The 15,097-nt window shown below is 49.5% G+C and overlaps 2 protein-coding genes across 2 annotated transcripts in view; both read left to right on the top strand.

Annotated features, from left to right (window-relative positions):
- Positions 1–8,460, top strand: part of LOC132510018 (uncharacterized) — a 45,629-nt gene extending 37,169 nt beyond the window's left edge. Inside the window, exons 4-7 of the mRNA XM_060131678.1 lie at positions 1,960–2,065; positions 4,420–4,509; positions 6,484–6,575; positions 8,278–8,460. Of these exons, the coding sequence (XP_059987661.1) occupies positions 1,960–2,065; positions 4,420–4,509; positions 6,484–6,575; positions 8,278–8,460 (471 nt within the window). The remainder of the gene's footprint in view (positions 1–1,959; positions 2,066–4,419; positions 4,510–6,483; positions 6,576–8,277) is intronic.
- Positions 1–15,097, top strand: part of ZIM2 (zinc finger imprinted 2) — a 120,698-nt gene that overhangs the window by 74,180 nt on the left and 31,421 nt on the right. The gene's annotated exons all lie outside the window — the stretch shown is intronic.

Genomic DNA, 15,097 nt, shown 5'->3' on the forward strand with positions numbered 1-15,097 from the left:
ATTCCTCAGTGTGTATGGCCTTAGAAATAGAATATTTTCTTTGGTAAGTGTGAGACTGTTGTAACATTTGGGCTTTTAACTCTTACATGCACTTTCATCTAATCTAATGTCCATATTCCTGGTTTGTTAGTTTAATACCTAATGTTTTTTTGACGTTCTTTTTCCTCTTACACAAGGTCTCGTCTAGGCTTTTTAGTAATGTATCTTTAGTCTCTTTAAGCTGGAAAATCCCCTCAGCCCTTCTTTGCCTCTTACAACACTGAAGATTTTGAAGACCAGAGTCACACCCTGCCCCATATTGATGGCTTTTTATTTTGTTGTTTTTGTTGTTGTTTTGACCCATTCCCCCTAATGAGATTCAAGGTAAGCTATGATCTCTTCAATACCACCTAAGTGATGCCCTGTCCTTCTCAGGACATCACATCTAGCTGCACATGAGGTCTTGCATGTATGAGAAGGAATTCAGGTATAATTTTCTTGCTCTGCAACACAGTAATCACCAACTAACTGCATGAGACTACTTCAATGTAAATGAATCAATCTTAAAAAAAATTCAAAACACGGTTTCTCAGCTGCTCAGGGCAGGTTTAAGTGGCCAGATGTGGCCAGTGCCTACCGCACTGGACAGTGCAGATACAGAATATTTCTATGGTCACAGAAGGGTCTGTCTCAGGACTGGGTTAGATCTCTTAGGTTATCAGAATTATCACAGAGCATAGCCCCCAGAAAGTGAGGCTGTGGGCTTGGTGCTGTGAGACACTGAAGAAGCACTTCAGACAGAGCATCTTATCAATGGCTCTTGGAGACTCCTGGCTCCTTGCATGGTCCTCTGGGCAGTTTGAGTCTCAGAGTGGCCAGTGCCCTGCCCGCAGGACACCCCCCTCTGCCTGGGGCAGATTAACCAGTCGGTTACTGATAATGTTAGATAAATGCTAACATTTCCTGGGCACTTTCCACCTGTCAGATATGGGGCTGAACACTTTAATGATCTCGTGTAACCTTCACCAGAGTCCAAGAAATAGGAACTAATATGATCCCCAATGTATAGGAGAGAAACCCAAGGCTCATGAGAGCTTTTTTAAGGTTGTTATTTCAAATTTTGTACATCATCAAGACTCAATGGCTGTTTTTATATTACACTCTTTTCTTTCTCAGGATCCATATCTTCATAAAGTATTTCTTTTTTAAAAGAAAAACAACAAACTGTATCTATTCACGTTTCTGTCTAAACTGCCCTTTTACCAGAGAGCAGCTTGGCTTCATCTACTGCAGGAGCTGGTACAGAAAATTCTCTAGGTCAGGAGTGGGCAGACTCTGGCCATCCAGCCACAGCCTGTAGTGTAAATAAGGGCTCGTTAGCACAGCCACGTCCATCCTTAGGTAGGGTCTGGGCTGCTTTCCTGCAAAGTCCAGTAGCTGTGACACAGCCTGTATGGTCCAGATAGGCTAAACTCTTCGCCATGACATCCTTGACAACAAAGGTGACTGGTCTTGCTTTGAATAGATGCCAGACTGAAGTCAATACGGGTGAAAGTGTGAGAATGTTTAGAAAAAGGAGGGAAACTCTTGCACTACTGTGAGTGTGATACAGTATATAAAAGATATTTTGTGTTTGGGTCCAGTGTACACGCTACATACATGTCTTTCTAGGTGTGTGCGGCATATATCTCCTCATATTCAAATAAGAAGTTGAGAAACAGTACTTACCCTTATTACCTGCATAACTGATTCTCATTCTGTTAAAACCTGCCCATGGCGACCTCCTTAACTGGTTCCTCTAACGAATGAGGCCCCCGACCCTCCTCCCTAAAAATAAAATTGCAGCCAACACTCAGACACCTGTGCCGGTGTCAGAGACTGTTTTAACCACCTGACTTCTGTTTGGGGCCCGGGATGGGGGAGTGCTTTGCGTGACGCTGAGCCACTCAGCTCTGTTCATTCCTGCGAGTTTGTCCACAGATTCCCTGGACATCTTCGGAGCCAGCGCTACCCGGGCGCCAAGGACAAGCGCTGAGCGAGCCCGCCCGCTCCTGCCCAGCGGCCCAGACAGAAGCTGGGTCCGGAGGTCAGTCCCGAGGCCGCAGCTCTAAAGGGTCTGCGCCATCCGGACGGGGGCGCAGCGCGGGCCGGGGTCAGGGGGAGGGGAGAGGGGGCGGCCGGATGGCGCTGCGGGGTCCCTGCGGGGAGGGCGGGGCCGCCTGGCCAGGATGCGCCGGTGCGTTCGGGGCAATAGGGCTCAGGAGCTGCTGCCTAGGAGCCCCTGAGACCCGATGGTGCCCGCGGTGGGGCCCCTTGAGGAACCCGCGTCTCCCCTGAGGGCGGTCGGGATGCTCAGATCCTTGTGAGCCACGGGGCGACTCCAGGTCCGAGGATTTCTGTGGCCACTGGGAGGAGGGAAGAGTGGAGGGGACAGAGGAGGCTGGGGTGTCAGTAGTAAGGGTGGCGGGGACTCCGTCCAGGACAGGTGGAGGAGGAGCCCGGGTCCTGGTCCTGAGGTTTTAGGGGGTAGGACGGGCAGACGGGGGACTCTGTAATTGGATGGAGGAGGCGGGAGGTATGGGGGTTGGTCTGCACGCCTGAGAAGCCAGTTAGGTGTCAGGGGTTCGGTTATCTCACTGGCCGAATAAAAATATAGGAACATGACTTTGGGGGGAGCCCATAGAGCAGTTTTAGAGGAGGAGCGGGGAGTCCCTCCGGAAAGGTTTGGGGGTTCACTAAGAACGAATAACAAGGTTTGCAGAGAAGCGCGCTTGGAAAACAGCTTTTGAGCCTCCAGCGCCTCTGTGCGCCTGCGTGCTGCGGGTGGGGGCAGGGAGCCTGTTTGGGGCGCGCATCTTTGAGGGGCAGCCTCGGGAGATGGGCCCTGGGTGTCAACCAGAGGGAAATCGTGTGGGAGGGTGATGTGTAATTTCAGCTGGTGCATCTGCAGTTTTATGTGTCCCGAGTGTGTGTGTGTGTGTGTGTGTGTGTGTGCGTGCGTGTGCAGGATTGCCTGTGAATGGGGCGTTCAGTACTGACAAGCAGGTCTGCCTGCTTGAGTAGTGGGGGTCTCAGATTTCCCTGGAGTGTGTCTGCAGATGTCGGTGTGTCGTTACGCCCTGGTTTCCTCAGTGTTCATCTGAAAATGTGCATTTCTGTGTGTGTGTACCTGGCCGGCTGGTCCCACTCTATGATGCACCTTAAATTTGCACGATTATGTGTGACAGTCTGTGATGGCTCTTAAGCATCTTAAAAAGGCTTCAAAGAAGAGGTTTGACGCTAAGTTACCAGATAGTGTGTTCTGAGTGTGTATTTAATCATATTTAATCCTCATGTTTAATCATTTATTTTCCTCATTTTCATGGACGGGAAAGCTGACAGCACAAGAGGTTAAAAAACCCCTGAATCGGGGCTTGCCAGGTAAAATACAGGATGCATACTTCAATCTGAATTTAAGACAAATAATGAATTACCTTTTAGTATACGTATGTTCCAAATATTTCATGGGACTTGCCTATACTTAAACATAATTTAGAAAACTAAATAAAAAATGACTTTTTATGTAGACATGCCCCAGGCAGTGTTCGGATATGCTATACTAAAAAATGATTTGTGTATCTAAAATTCAAATCTCAGTTTGCTGTGTATTTGTTGTAATGTCTTTTTGTTATATCTGGCAAACTTAATCCTTGAGATCTCTTGACAAGTGACTGGCAGCCTGGAACACCCCCAGCCCACCCCTTCCAGACACACTGGTCCAAGCCCTGCCCAGGGTAAAGCTGGGGTGGAGGCGGGGTCCCAGGACCCCACAGCTGAGCCTGCTGCTAGGCACCCTTGCTGCAGTGCTGGCCCCTCCCAAAGGGCTGTGGTGAGGTGTCTGTGGACCGGTCCCCTCATCTTCACAGCCGTCCTGAGAGGCAATCACTTAAGCATCCTGTACCAGAAGGGGTCCCAAGGCCAGGGAAGCGAGGTCCTGGTCTGAACCATTTGGTCAAGCTGCAATGTAGCTTTAGGACAGCCCTGAAATACAGCACTGGGAATGCTAACCGTGAGCGCACTTATTTAGTGCCTGCCACATGCCAGACACCACAGGCCCTTTTGATATCCAGTTAACTGTTATTCACCTTCAGGGTCCCAGCTTTTTGTGTCAAGATATTTCTTCTTTTTCTTAAAGGGGCATAAACACCAGACCCATGATCCCTGCCCTTGCCCTTGCCAGGTGTCATGCCATATGCTCTCCCCAGATCATGCACTGGGCCTTGGAAGAGCACTAGAGGCAGGCATTGCCAACACTCCCCTTGGATGTTGGGGACCTGGAGACTTGGGGAGGGGATGGAGCTGCCTGAGTCCATCTGACACCTGAGAGCAGTGCTGGGGTTCACACCCGGGCCATCTGGGTGCCCAGCCCAGGCACTGACTGCTCTGGTCTCCTGTCCATAGGGAGCACCTGTGGTGTCACGATGCTACCTCTCAGCACCATCGAGGGCCAGGAGACGGAGGAGGTGCAGACCAAGCCGCCGGAGAAAGGAGGTGAGACACACATGGGGTGGAAAACTGTGGACAGGTGGGAGTGGGGAGGGCCCCCCGGGGAGACCTGATGGGGAAGGGTTGACCCTGAAGACTGATCCCAACCCCAAATATCTCCCACTGGCTCTTCCTGGGAAGGGAGGGTCCTGAGGGGCACCCAGGATGGAACCTCCCCGACATCCCCTCATGTCAGTGGGTCCTGTCTCTCCCCTGTTCAGAGCCTTCAGGGGTGTCTCTTGGGTCTCCTGAGAGCTGGAATCAATCTGGGCTCCTTTCTGTGATCTGGTCACCTGCCTGGACTGGCCCTGCATCCAGCTACCAGGTCTAGGGGCTACGAGGTCATTTGTTTGGGATATGATGGAGGCCTGACCCAAGCATTTAGCTGAGGGGATGGGCAAGAGTGGGGTAGGTTGTGGACCCTGCTGGTGGCTTGGTCTCATGAGTGAGGGATTCTGGGTCTGTTGGGATGCTTCCTTTCTGAAACATCTTACTTTGCAATAATTTTATATTCACAAGAAGTTGCCATAGTAGTACATAGAAGTTCCATGGACACTTCATCCCATTTCCCCCAGTATCTTTATTTTATATGATGATACTACAACATCAAAACTAGCCCATGGATATTCACACAATCCATGTGTGTTTTTACTTGTGTTTCATCACATCTATAGCTGTGTGTAACCATCATACAAAACAAGATACAGGCCACTTTTTTAGCTACCTACTCCCTTACCAGAGGTAGCTACTTTCCAGCTTCTTGTCCAATCTTCCAGAATGTTCTATGCTCACTCATACAGACAAGGATGTGTATCTGTTACTATGTATTTATGTCTGATGCACTGTGTGTACTCTATATGCCACTGCCGGTTCCTATTTTGTCTTCTTTCATTTAATTCTGATCTGACACTTGGTATCTTCCAGTCCCAGTCCCAGTGCTTTCCAAGCACCCAATCACTCATGCTTCACAACTCTGTGAGGTAAGGACAGTGATTGCCCCCCTTTGCAGATGGGAAATCTGAGGGGTGACAGGGATGAATGATTAGCTCATGCTGGGATTTGAAGCGTTTGGCCTCGGGGTCTTTGACCTTAAGCTCTGTGTCCCCTGTCCATCTTGGGGACTCTTCCCCACAAGATGACAAGTTTGTGTTCCAGCTGTCTGGCATTCCATGGTCTGTCTGTCCTGTCCTGTAGTTTATTTAACCTGGTTCCTGCAGGTGGCCATTCGGGTTATTCCCAGTCTTTGAGGAAGACAATAAATGCAAGTAGAGATAAGATTATAGTTGGGTCATATTGCACACAGGGGAATATACCCTGGACAATATGTTTAAAAGGGGGAATGGCTGCATCAAAGGAGGATGTGCATTTGTAATTTGGTGAGTTTGACTGAATGGTCCTCAGTAGAGAGGCGGATTTCCATTCCCAGCAGGAGTGTAGGAGTTTCTAAGAAAATATCTGGATTTGTTGGTAGCTTTGAAATATCAGGAGACTTCACTCTAAATCAAGACATCTGTCTTCTGTGGGGAAACTAGACAATTTTCTGGAGGGGCATCCCCACAGGCAGCTGCATATCAGCTGTCCCTTCCTCCTGGACACGGGCTCCCCAGGGTGCTACCATCTCCAGAGACCCTGTTGTCTCACCTCAGCCCCTTCACTCACTGACATTCCCTCTCTGTTCCCTGTGGGCCTTCGGGATGCAATTGAATGCATGTCTGCAGGCGCTGCTGTGCAACCTCCAGCAAGTGTCCTAACCTCTGTGCCTTGGTTTCCTCATCTCTAAAGGGATGATAGTAGCCATCTCAGAGTTATTATGAACAATCAATTAAGCTAGGATGCGTAAAATACTTAAAAGAGTGCCTGACACATAGCAAGTACTTAACACGTTAGTTCTTGTCAATGATTTTATGATGAAGATATTATTATTGAGTTTCTCAAGCCTCAGAGGGCAAAATGGCTCATGAGTCTTTCCTCCTCTCTCAGCCCTGCTTTCTGAGAACCCTGATGAACCACGAAAGAAGTCCACTGGAATGAAGGGAAGACTGTCGTTCAGAGTCCTGCCGATCTGTCCCATGGTAAGCCTGCCTGTTTCCTCCCTTCAATCAGAAGCCCCTGGATTCTGAGAGCTCAGGCACATCTGCCAGCCTCTCTGCCCAGCAGAGATCCTTGGGTGGCTGGGTGCCCCTATGCCCCCAGGGATGTGTCCCCATCCTCTGGGGGATGGTTTTTCTTGAGGATGCTGCCTTCTTTCCTGCCTCCTTTTCTTTCCTAATTCCTGCCTCTGCTCCAATGTCACCTCCTCCATGAAGCCTCCCTTGGACACTTCCTCCCCATCTGGATCTAACCCCCTGCCTTGCTGAATTTTTTTCAGAGTAATTATTGCTACCTGAGAGAATACCTTCTATCTGTGTGTTCATCATCTGTCTTCCCTACTAGAGTAGTTCTGTGGGGGGGGGGGCAGGACCCTGCTCTGTTGTTCAATGACATATCCCTGTGCATAGAACAGATGTAACCAGTGGTAGGCACTGTACACAGGTGGGCTGATTAAATGGAGGAATGAATTAGGGAACGGTCCCTGCTGAGGCAGGCTGCTATGAATTTGTCCACCTGGATACCATTCCTCCTTCTTCTGCTAACACCTTTGATTTTTCTTGGGGGACCACCTGTCTCTATGCACCTTGGATGGATCTGATCCCATCCTCAGACCAGCTCCAGGTATGCCCCTGACCAATCAGAGCCGGCAATGCCAAGGTTCCCCATGATTGGTTCCCGGCAGGGCTCGTTGACTCAACCTTGGCCAATAAGGCATGTGCTCTGTCTCTGGGATTCTTAACAGGCAGGAGCGGAGCTTGGAGAGGCCCTGATGGGGAACCAGTGGGGCCACGGGGAGAGGTCAGGGGAGGCACAGGGTCAAGATGCTCGCAAGAACGCCCTTCCTATTAGAGCCTGCATAGTAATGTATCTTTAGTCTCTTTAAGCTGGAAAATCCCCTCAGTCTTTCTTTGCCTCTTATGACACTGATGAGTCTGAAGATCAGAGTCACACCTCGTACAATGTTGATTGCTTTTTTGGTTCTGTTTTGTTTCATTTCTTTGCTTGTTTGTTTTTTATGCTGTCCCTCTAATGCCATTCAGGATAAGCTATGATCTCTGGAATACCACCTAAGTGATGCCCTGTCGTTATCAGAACATCACATCTAGATGCACCCTAGGTCTGTCTGCCATCGTTGGTGATACGAATTTTGCTCCACTCAGCTGAGATGCTTGTCCCTTTTCTCCACTGAATACTTTTGATTTTTGTTTTCCCCATGCAACTAACTAATGAGATATCAGTGGGGCGACACTGTAGATGAACCAAGTAATCTAGAAAGAGAGAGCATTCTGATTGGTTCATTTCGGGTCCTGTGCTCACCAATGAACAAATCATCAGCTTAGGAGATGAGAACCCTAAATCTCTCAGCCTGGGCCACAGGCCCATGGGCAGTAGAAGTTCCCTACCTTTCCCCAACCACAAGAACAGAAGTATGGGATGAGGCAGCTATTCTCAACCACAGGCAGTTTATCCCCCAGGGGACACCTTCAGTGTCTGGAAGATTTTTCTTTGTCACAGCTAAAGGGATGGTGCTGCTGGTACCTGGTGGTAGAGGCCGGAGATGATGCTCAACATCCTGCAATGTACAGGATGCCCCCCCTGACTACAAAGAATGATCTGACCCCAAAATGTCATTACTGTGACACTAATGTTCTCTTCTTTCTTCTCTGTTCTCTTTCCTTCCAGCCAAGCGTTTGCTTCACCTATTACTTGGAACCGGATGACTCTGACTCTGATTCCCAATTTCCTCCTGAACCTTTGAAACCTGACCCAAATTGCACCTTCGTTCCTCTGCCTGTGTTAGAGTTTCGTGAAATCAAGGTGTGTGAATGTCCCCTGTGCTGTCTCAGCTTTGTCACTGCTTCCTAATACCTGAGCTCCCTCTGCTTCCTGCTCTTGACTCAGCACCCTGGAATCATGCATGCTGGGCTACTGTGATGTAAAGTCCCCAGACACAGCTGCTTAAATAAACCGAACTTGATGTCTCTCTCATGATTGTGGTCTGTGTGTAAAACTCCCCCAGCCGGCGTATTGCATTCCCGTAGAGTTGGGCAGCCAAGTTCCTTTGACCTTGGTACTCTGTGCCATGTGGCTGGAGAGGGCTCACCCCCACATCCCATCCACACTGTGGCTCAGGGGAAGGGGAGGAGGATGAGGGAAGGGGAAGACACACTTTAGTTCTTCAAAGGGCAACTCCTACAAGATGCCCAGATCACTTTTCCTTAAACCTCATTGGCCAGAGCATAGTCACATGACCACATCTAGCTGCAAGAGATGCTGGGAAGTGCAGTCCTTAGCTGGGCAATCCTGTGTCACCTACTAGCTTCTATTATTACAGCAAAGGAGAATGGATATTGTGTCCACCGCTGACCAGGTCTCTTATGTTAATTTAGCCCCGGCACCAGGCTGTGATGAATACATGAGTGAATAAATGTACTCTTCAATACTGTCTCTCTCTCCCATTGACTAGGATCTCCTCCATTTTTACACAAATATTTAAAATGATGAACATTTCTTGAGCACTGACCATGTGGCAAGCCCTGAGCTCATTTCTTTACACTTTTTGATTCCCTTAATTCTCACAACCATATGGCTGGTTCTGTTATTATCCATCTTTCCAAGAGAAGAGAACAGAGGCACAGAGAGTTCATGTCACTTGCTTCAGGTCACACAGATCATAAGTAGCCAAGCCGAGATTCACACCCAGGCAGGCTGGCTTCAGAGTCTCTGCCCTTAACCATCATGGTAATAACTTCACACATGTGGACACTGGGACTTTCCCAGATGGTCGCACAACTGTGAGTGGAAGAGCATCTTCCAACATTCATACCTTCCAAGATTCATAGCGTCCATTCACTTACCTCTTCAGATATTGCATAAATACTTGGAATATGCATGTAGCACTTATGTTTAGACACAGTAATGCCACTTAACTGCAACAACAACAAAATCCACAGAAATTGTCGATTGAAGTGAAAATGCACAATGTGAGAGCTGTGAGTTTCAGTTTATTTGGGGACTTACTGAGGACTATAGCCCAGGAAGCAGCCTGTCAGAGAGCTCTGAGGAACTGCTCCAAACGGTAGGTAGGAGGTCAGTTTCTGTATGGTTTTGGAGAAGGGGTCCATGCAGTCAAGTACACACCTCATTACAAGGCTACTGTTGGTTGGGATGAACGGACATATCAGTTAACGTGTTTAGTGCTTTTCTAAGTATGGGAGAATCAAAGAACCTTGGGTCATATTATTTTCTCCTGAACATATCTAATGTCTGAGGTGTAACCAAGCCCAGGTTTGGCCACTTGCCGCTCATAAGCTAATAGTTCAAGAGGCAAGTGTCAATAGAAAGGAAAGGTGCTTTAATCAGGAAAGCCTACAATCTGGGGAGATGGTGGACTCATGTCCAGGGACCAACTCCAAAGATTCTGCTCAGCCTTGACAGTTTTTAAAGGGAAAAATGGAGGAATCTCAGTGAATTATCGAGGCAGGAGGTTGGGTTCTGCATCATTCTCCATTGCATGCGGAACTGGCTGAGTCTCTCTTCAGATGTTATCTTGCCCTCATGATCTGCCTGCAGGATTGCTTAGGGGCGCTATTGGGGGTAGAGAGCCAGTCATACTTCTTTTTATCTAGGAAAAGAATCGACAGGTTAGACAAGGCATGATGTGCATTCAGGAGAGAATAAGTCAGGAGTGGGTTTCAATTGCTTAGTGATCTCATTCCTCTGATTAGGTTCTTTTAAGGTTAGAGGGGAACAGAAATGGACAAACAGGAAAGGGCCAAAAAAGCTGCATTCAGAGGGACCTTTCTGCCACTTTCCCCAGAGCACAGAGTGCCTCACCCGGGTCTTCACCCTGAATTCCTTTCAGGGTGAACTGTAGGTGGTATGGAATGGTGGGCAGCATCCTTTAGTTGGCAAACTTCAGGAGCGAAGCCACAAGGGGTCGTGGAGGTGTCTCTGCTGAGGTTTCTGGGCTCCTCCAGATGCCTGGTGGACGCTGGTCCTCAGCTCACCTAGGCTGGCTTCTCTTGGGGCACTGGGGAGACCTGGCCCTGCTCCAAGTATCTTTCATCCTCCAGCAGGCTTGCCTGGTCACGTTCATCCTCATGGCAGGGGTAAAGATGCAAGAGAGAAAAAAATACCAGTTTCACAAGTACTTTTCAAGCTTCTGCTTGAATCACATTTTGCCAGCATCCCTTTGGCCAAAGCAATTCCATGGCCAAGTGCAGATTCAGAAGAGGAGGGCACTACACACTTAGGGGGCAACAGGTTTGGACATGGGGGAGGGTGGAAAACTGGGGCCATGTTTGCAACCTACCACAAGGCAGGATTGTGATCATATCCCCAACCTGCATCGGCTCCCACCTGTTAGAACACAAGAGGATTCACCAGCCAGGCACCTGGGAGGGAAGCCAGGAATGTGAGAGAGCCTCCACCTGCCAGGTGGCCCTTCTCAAGCGTCAGAAAAGTCTCTGGGAGGATATGTTATCAGTGTGAGGGATGAGGAAAGACTTCCTGCGTATGCCAAGTGTTCAGAGTCATCAGAGCATGCTTCCCAGATAGAAACCCTACAGGTGTCCTGAGTGTGGGAAAGCTTTCCCCGAAGACCCAACTCCTAATAATCACGGGAAATTCCACACGGCAGGGAAGCCGTGTGCATGCACCAAAGGTGGGGTCCTTTGGGCAGGTCTCCTCCCTGACGCACCACCAGAAAATTCATGTTGGAAAAGACTGTAAACTCTCCCAGTGTGAAAGCGCCTTTAGCTGGGATGCATGCAAAACCCCCCAGTGCAGGTAAAATGAGGGAACCTATGTGGGTGGAATTTTCCTTCATTTCTCCTCAAAAGTTTTCTGGTAGAGCAGACGTTCTCATTTGGGGTGATACTCCACTGCCCCCTCCTGGAATTTCCCTGCAAGTCTGGGGATATTTCTGGTTGTCCAAAATTGGTGTTGCTACTAAGCTGTAATCGGTAGAGACCAAGGATCCTCTAAACATGGTGCAATTCACCAGAAAACCCCCTGCACAGAGAATGTTCCGGCTCCAAATGTCAATGTCAATAGTATCATTACAGAGAATTGCATTTGAGAAGGAATTCAGGTATAATTTTCTTGCTCTCCAACACAGTAATCACTAACCAGCTGCATGAGACTACTTCAGTGTAAACGAATCAATCTTATATAACATTCAAAACAGAGTTTCTCAGCGGCTCCAGGAATGATTCAGTGGCCAAACGTGGCCAGTGGCTACGGCACTGGGCAGTGCAGATACAGAAAATTTCCAAAGTCACAGAATGGTCTGTCTCAGGACTGCTTTAAATCTCGTAGGCTATCAGAATTATCACAAAGTGTAGCCCCCAGAAAGTGAGGATGTGGGCTTGGTACTGTGAGAGACTGAAGAAGCACAGCCAGACGGAGCATCTTATCAATGGCTCTTGGAGACTCCTGGCTCCATGCACGGTCCTCTGGGCAGTTTGAGTCTCAGGGTGGTCAGTGCCCTGCCCGCAGGACAACCCCTCTGCCTGGGGCAGATTAACCAGTCGGTTACTGACAATGTTGGATAAATGCTAACATTTCCTGGGCACTTTCCACCTGTCAGTTATGGTGCTGAGCATAGAAGATCTTATGTAACCTTCACCGGAGTCCTATGAAATAGGAACTAATATGATCCCCAATTTGTAGGAGAGAAACCCGAGGCTTATGAGAGGTGTTTTTAAAGCTTGTTATTTCAACTTTTGCACATATATCAAGAATCTATTCTTATTTTTATATTACACTCTTTCAATTCACAGGATTCAAATTTTCATAAAATATATTTTTTAAAGTATATATGTTCACATTTCTGTCCAAACAACACTTTTTACAGGAACTTCTTGGCTTTGTCTACTCCAGGGTCTGGTACAGAAAATTCTCCAGGTCAGGGATGGGCAGACTCTGGTCATCCAGCCCACAGCCTGTTGTGTAAATAAGGGCTCTTGCCACAAGTACACCCATTCCTCACCTAACGTCTGGGCTGCTTTCATGCAAAGTGGAGTAGCTGCTACACAGACCCGATGGCCCAGAATTCTAAAATATTTGCCATGACATCCTTGACAAGAAATGTGACTGACCTTGCTTCGTATAGATGCCAAACTGAAATCAATACGGGTGGAGGTGTGAGAATGGTTAGAAAAAGGAGGGAAAATCGTGAACTATTGGGACTGTGATGCACAGTGTAAAAGAAATTTTGTGTTTGAGTCCAGGGCACAGGCTGCATACATGTGTTCCTCCGTGTGTGGCGTGTGTTTGTTCACATTCGAAGAACAAGTTTAGAAATACTACGTACTCTTATTTCCTGCACAAGTAATTCTCAACCACTAAAAACCCTGCCCAGGGCGACCTTCTAAATTGCTTTCCCTAACGAAGGAAGACGAAGAGGCCCCCGACCCTCCCCACTATTAACGGAATCGCAGCGAACACGCTGACGCCTGTGCTGGTGTCAGAGACAGTTTTAACCACCTGACTTGTGTTTGCGGGCGGGGGTTGGGGGGTGTGCGTGTCGCTGAGCAGCTCAGCCCTGTTCATTCGCGCGAGTTTGTCCACCGCGTCTCCGGGCATCTCCGGAGCCAGCTCTGCGCGGGCGCCAAGGACAAGCACTGAGCAAGCCTGCCCGCTCCTGCCCAGCGGCCCAGCCAGAAGCCGGGTCCGGAGGTCAGTCCCGCGGCTGCAGCTCTGAAGGGTCTGCGCCATGCGGCGGGGGCGCAGCGCGGGGCGGGGGGCGGCGGGATGGTGCCGCGGGGTCTCCGCGGGGAGGGCGGCGCTCCCAGGCAGGATGCGCGGGTGAATTCTGGGGAGTGGGGTGCAGGAGCTGCTGCCTAGGAGCCCCTGAGACCCGATAGTGCCCGCGGTGGGGCCCCTTGAGGAACCCGCGTCTCCCCTGAGGGCGGTCGGGATGCTCAGGTCCCCGTGAGCCGCGGGGCGACTCCAGGTCCGAGGATTTCTCTGGCCACTAACTGGAGAGGAGACTGGAGGGGACAGAGGAGGCTGGGGTGTCAGTAGTAGGGGTGGCGGGGACTCCGTCCAGGACAGGTGGAGGAGGAGCCCGGGTCCTGGTGTTGAGGTTTTAGGGGGCAGGACGGGCAGACGGGGGACTCTGTAGTTGGATGGAGGAGGCGGGAGAAACAGGTTTGCTCTGCACACCAGAGAGGCCGGTCGGGTATCGGGGGTCAGGTAACGTACTGGCCAAGTAGAAAATCGGAAAATGGTACTGCAGGGAGTCCAGAGGGTCGTTTGAGGGATGAGGAGCCGGGAGCCCCTCCGGTTGTGTTTGGGGGTTCGCTGAGACGCACAAGAGGTTTGCAGATGAGAAGGGCCTTTGGAAAACAGCTTTTGAGCCGCCAGCGCCTCTGTGCGCCTGCGTGCTGCGGGTGGGGGCAGGGAGCCTGTTTGGGGCACGCATCTTTGAGGGGCAGCCTCGGGGGCATGGGCCCTGGGTGAAACTGGGGATGGGCCCTGGGTGTCAGCCAGAGGGGAATTGTGTTGGAGAGGGTGATGTGTAATTTCAGCTTCTGCGTCTGCAGTTGTGTGTGCCCCGAGTGTGTGTGTGTGTGTGTGTGTGTGTGTGTGTGTGTGTGTGCATGTCCAGGACTGCCTGTGAGGAGGGTGTTCAGTACTAACTAGCAGGCCTGCCCACCTGAGTGGCGGGGGTCTCTGAGTTTCCCTGGAGTGTGTCTGCAGGTGTGCTTGTGTCGTCATGCCCTGGTTTCCCCAGTGCTCACCTGAAAATGTGTGTTTCCAACAATTGTGTGTGTGTCTATCTGGCCAGGTGTTCCCGCTCTTTGACGCAGCTTGTATTTGCACGATTATGTGTGAGGGTCTGTGATGGGTCTCATGCTTCTTACAAAGGCTTACGGGAAGAGGAGTTGACTCTAAGTTACCAGACAGTGTGTCCTGAGTGTGTGTGTGTATTTAATCATATTTAATCTTCATGTTTAATAATTTATAGTCTTCCTTCATGGAGGGGAAAACTGACAGCACAAGAGGTTAAATAACCCCTGAATCAGGGCTTGCCAAGTAAATTACAGGATAGTTTCTTAAATTTGAACTTTAGACAAATAATGAATTACCTTTGGGTATAAGCATGTCCCAAATATTTCATGGGTCTTGGCTATACTTAAACATAATTTAGAAAACTAAATAAAAAATGATTTTTATGTAGACATGACCCATGCAGTGTTTGAACATACTTATACTAAAAAGTGTGTTGTGTATCTGAAATTCAAATCTCAGTTTGCTGTGTATTTCTTGTAATCTTGTTGTTGTTAAATCTGGCGAGCTTGATCCTTGAGATTTCTCGGCTAGTGACTGGAAGGCTGGAACCCCCCAGTGCACCCTCCAAACACACTGGTCCGAGTCCCGCCGAGGGTAAAGCTGGGGTGGAGGCGGGGTCCCAGGACCCCACAGCTGAGCCTGCTGCTAGGCACCCTTGCTGCAGTGCTGGCCACTCCCCAGGGGCTGTGGTGAGGGGTCT

The sequence above is a fragment of the Lagenorhynchus albirostris genome, chromosome 19 (assembly GCF_949774975.1).
Source record: "Lagenorhynchus albirostris chromosome 19, mLagAlb1.1, whole genome shotgun sequence".
Lineage (NCBI taxonomy): Eukaryota > Metazoa > Chordata > Mammalia > Artiodactyla > Delphinidae > Lagenorhynchus > Lagenorhynchus albirostris.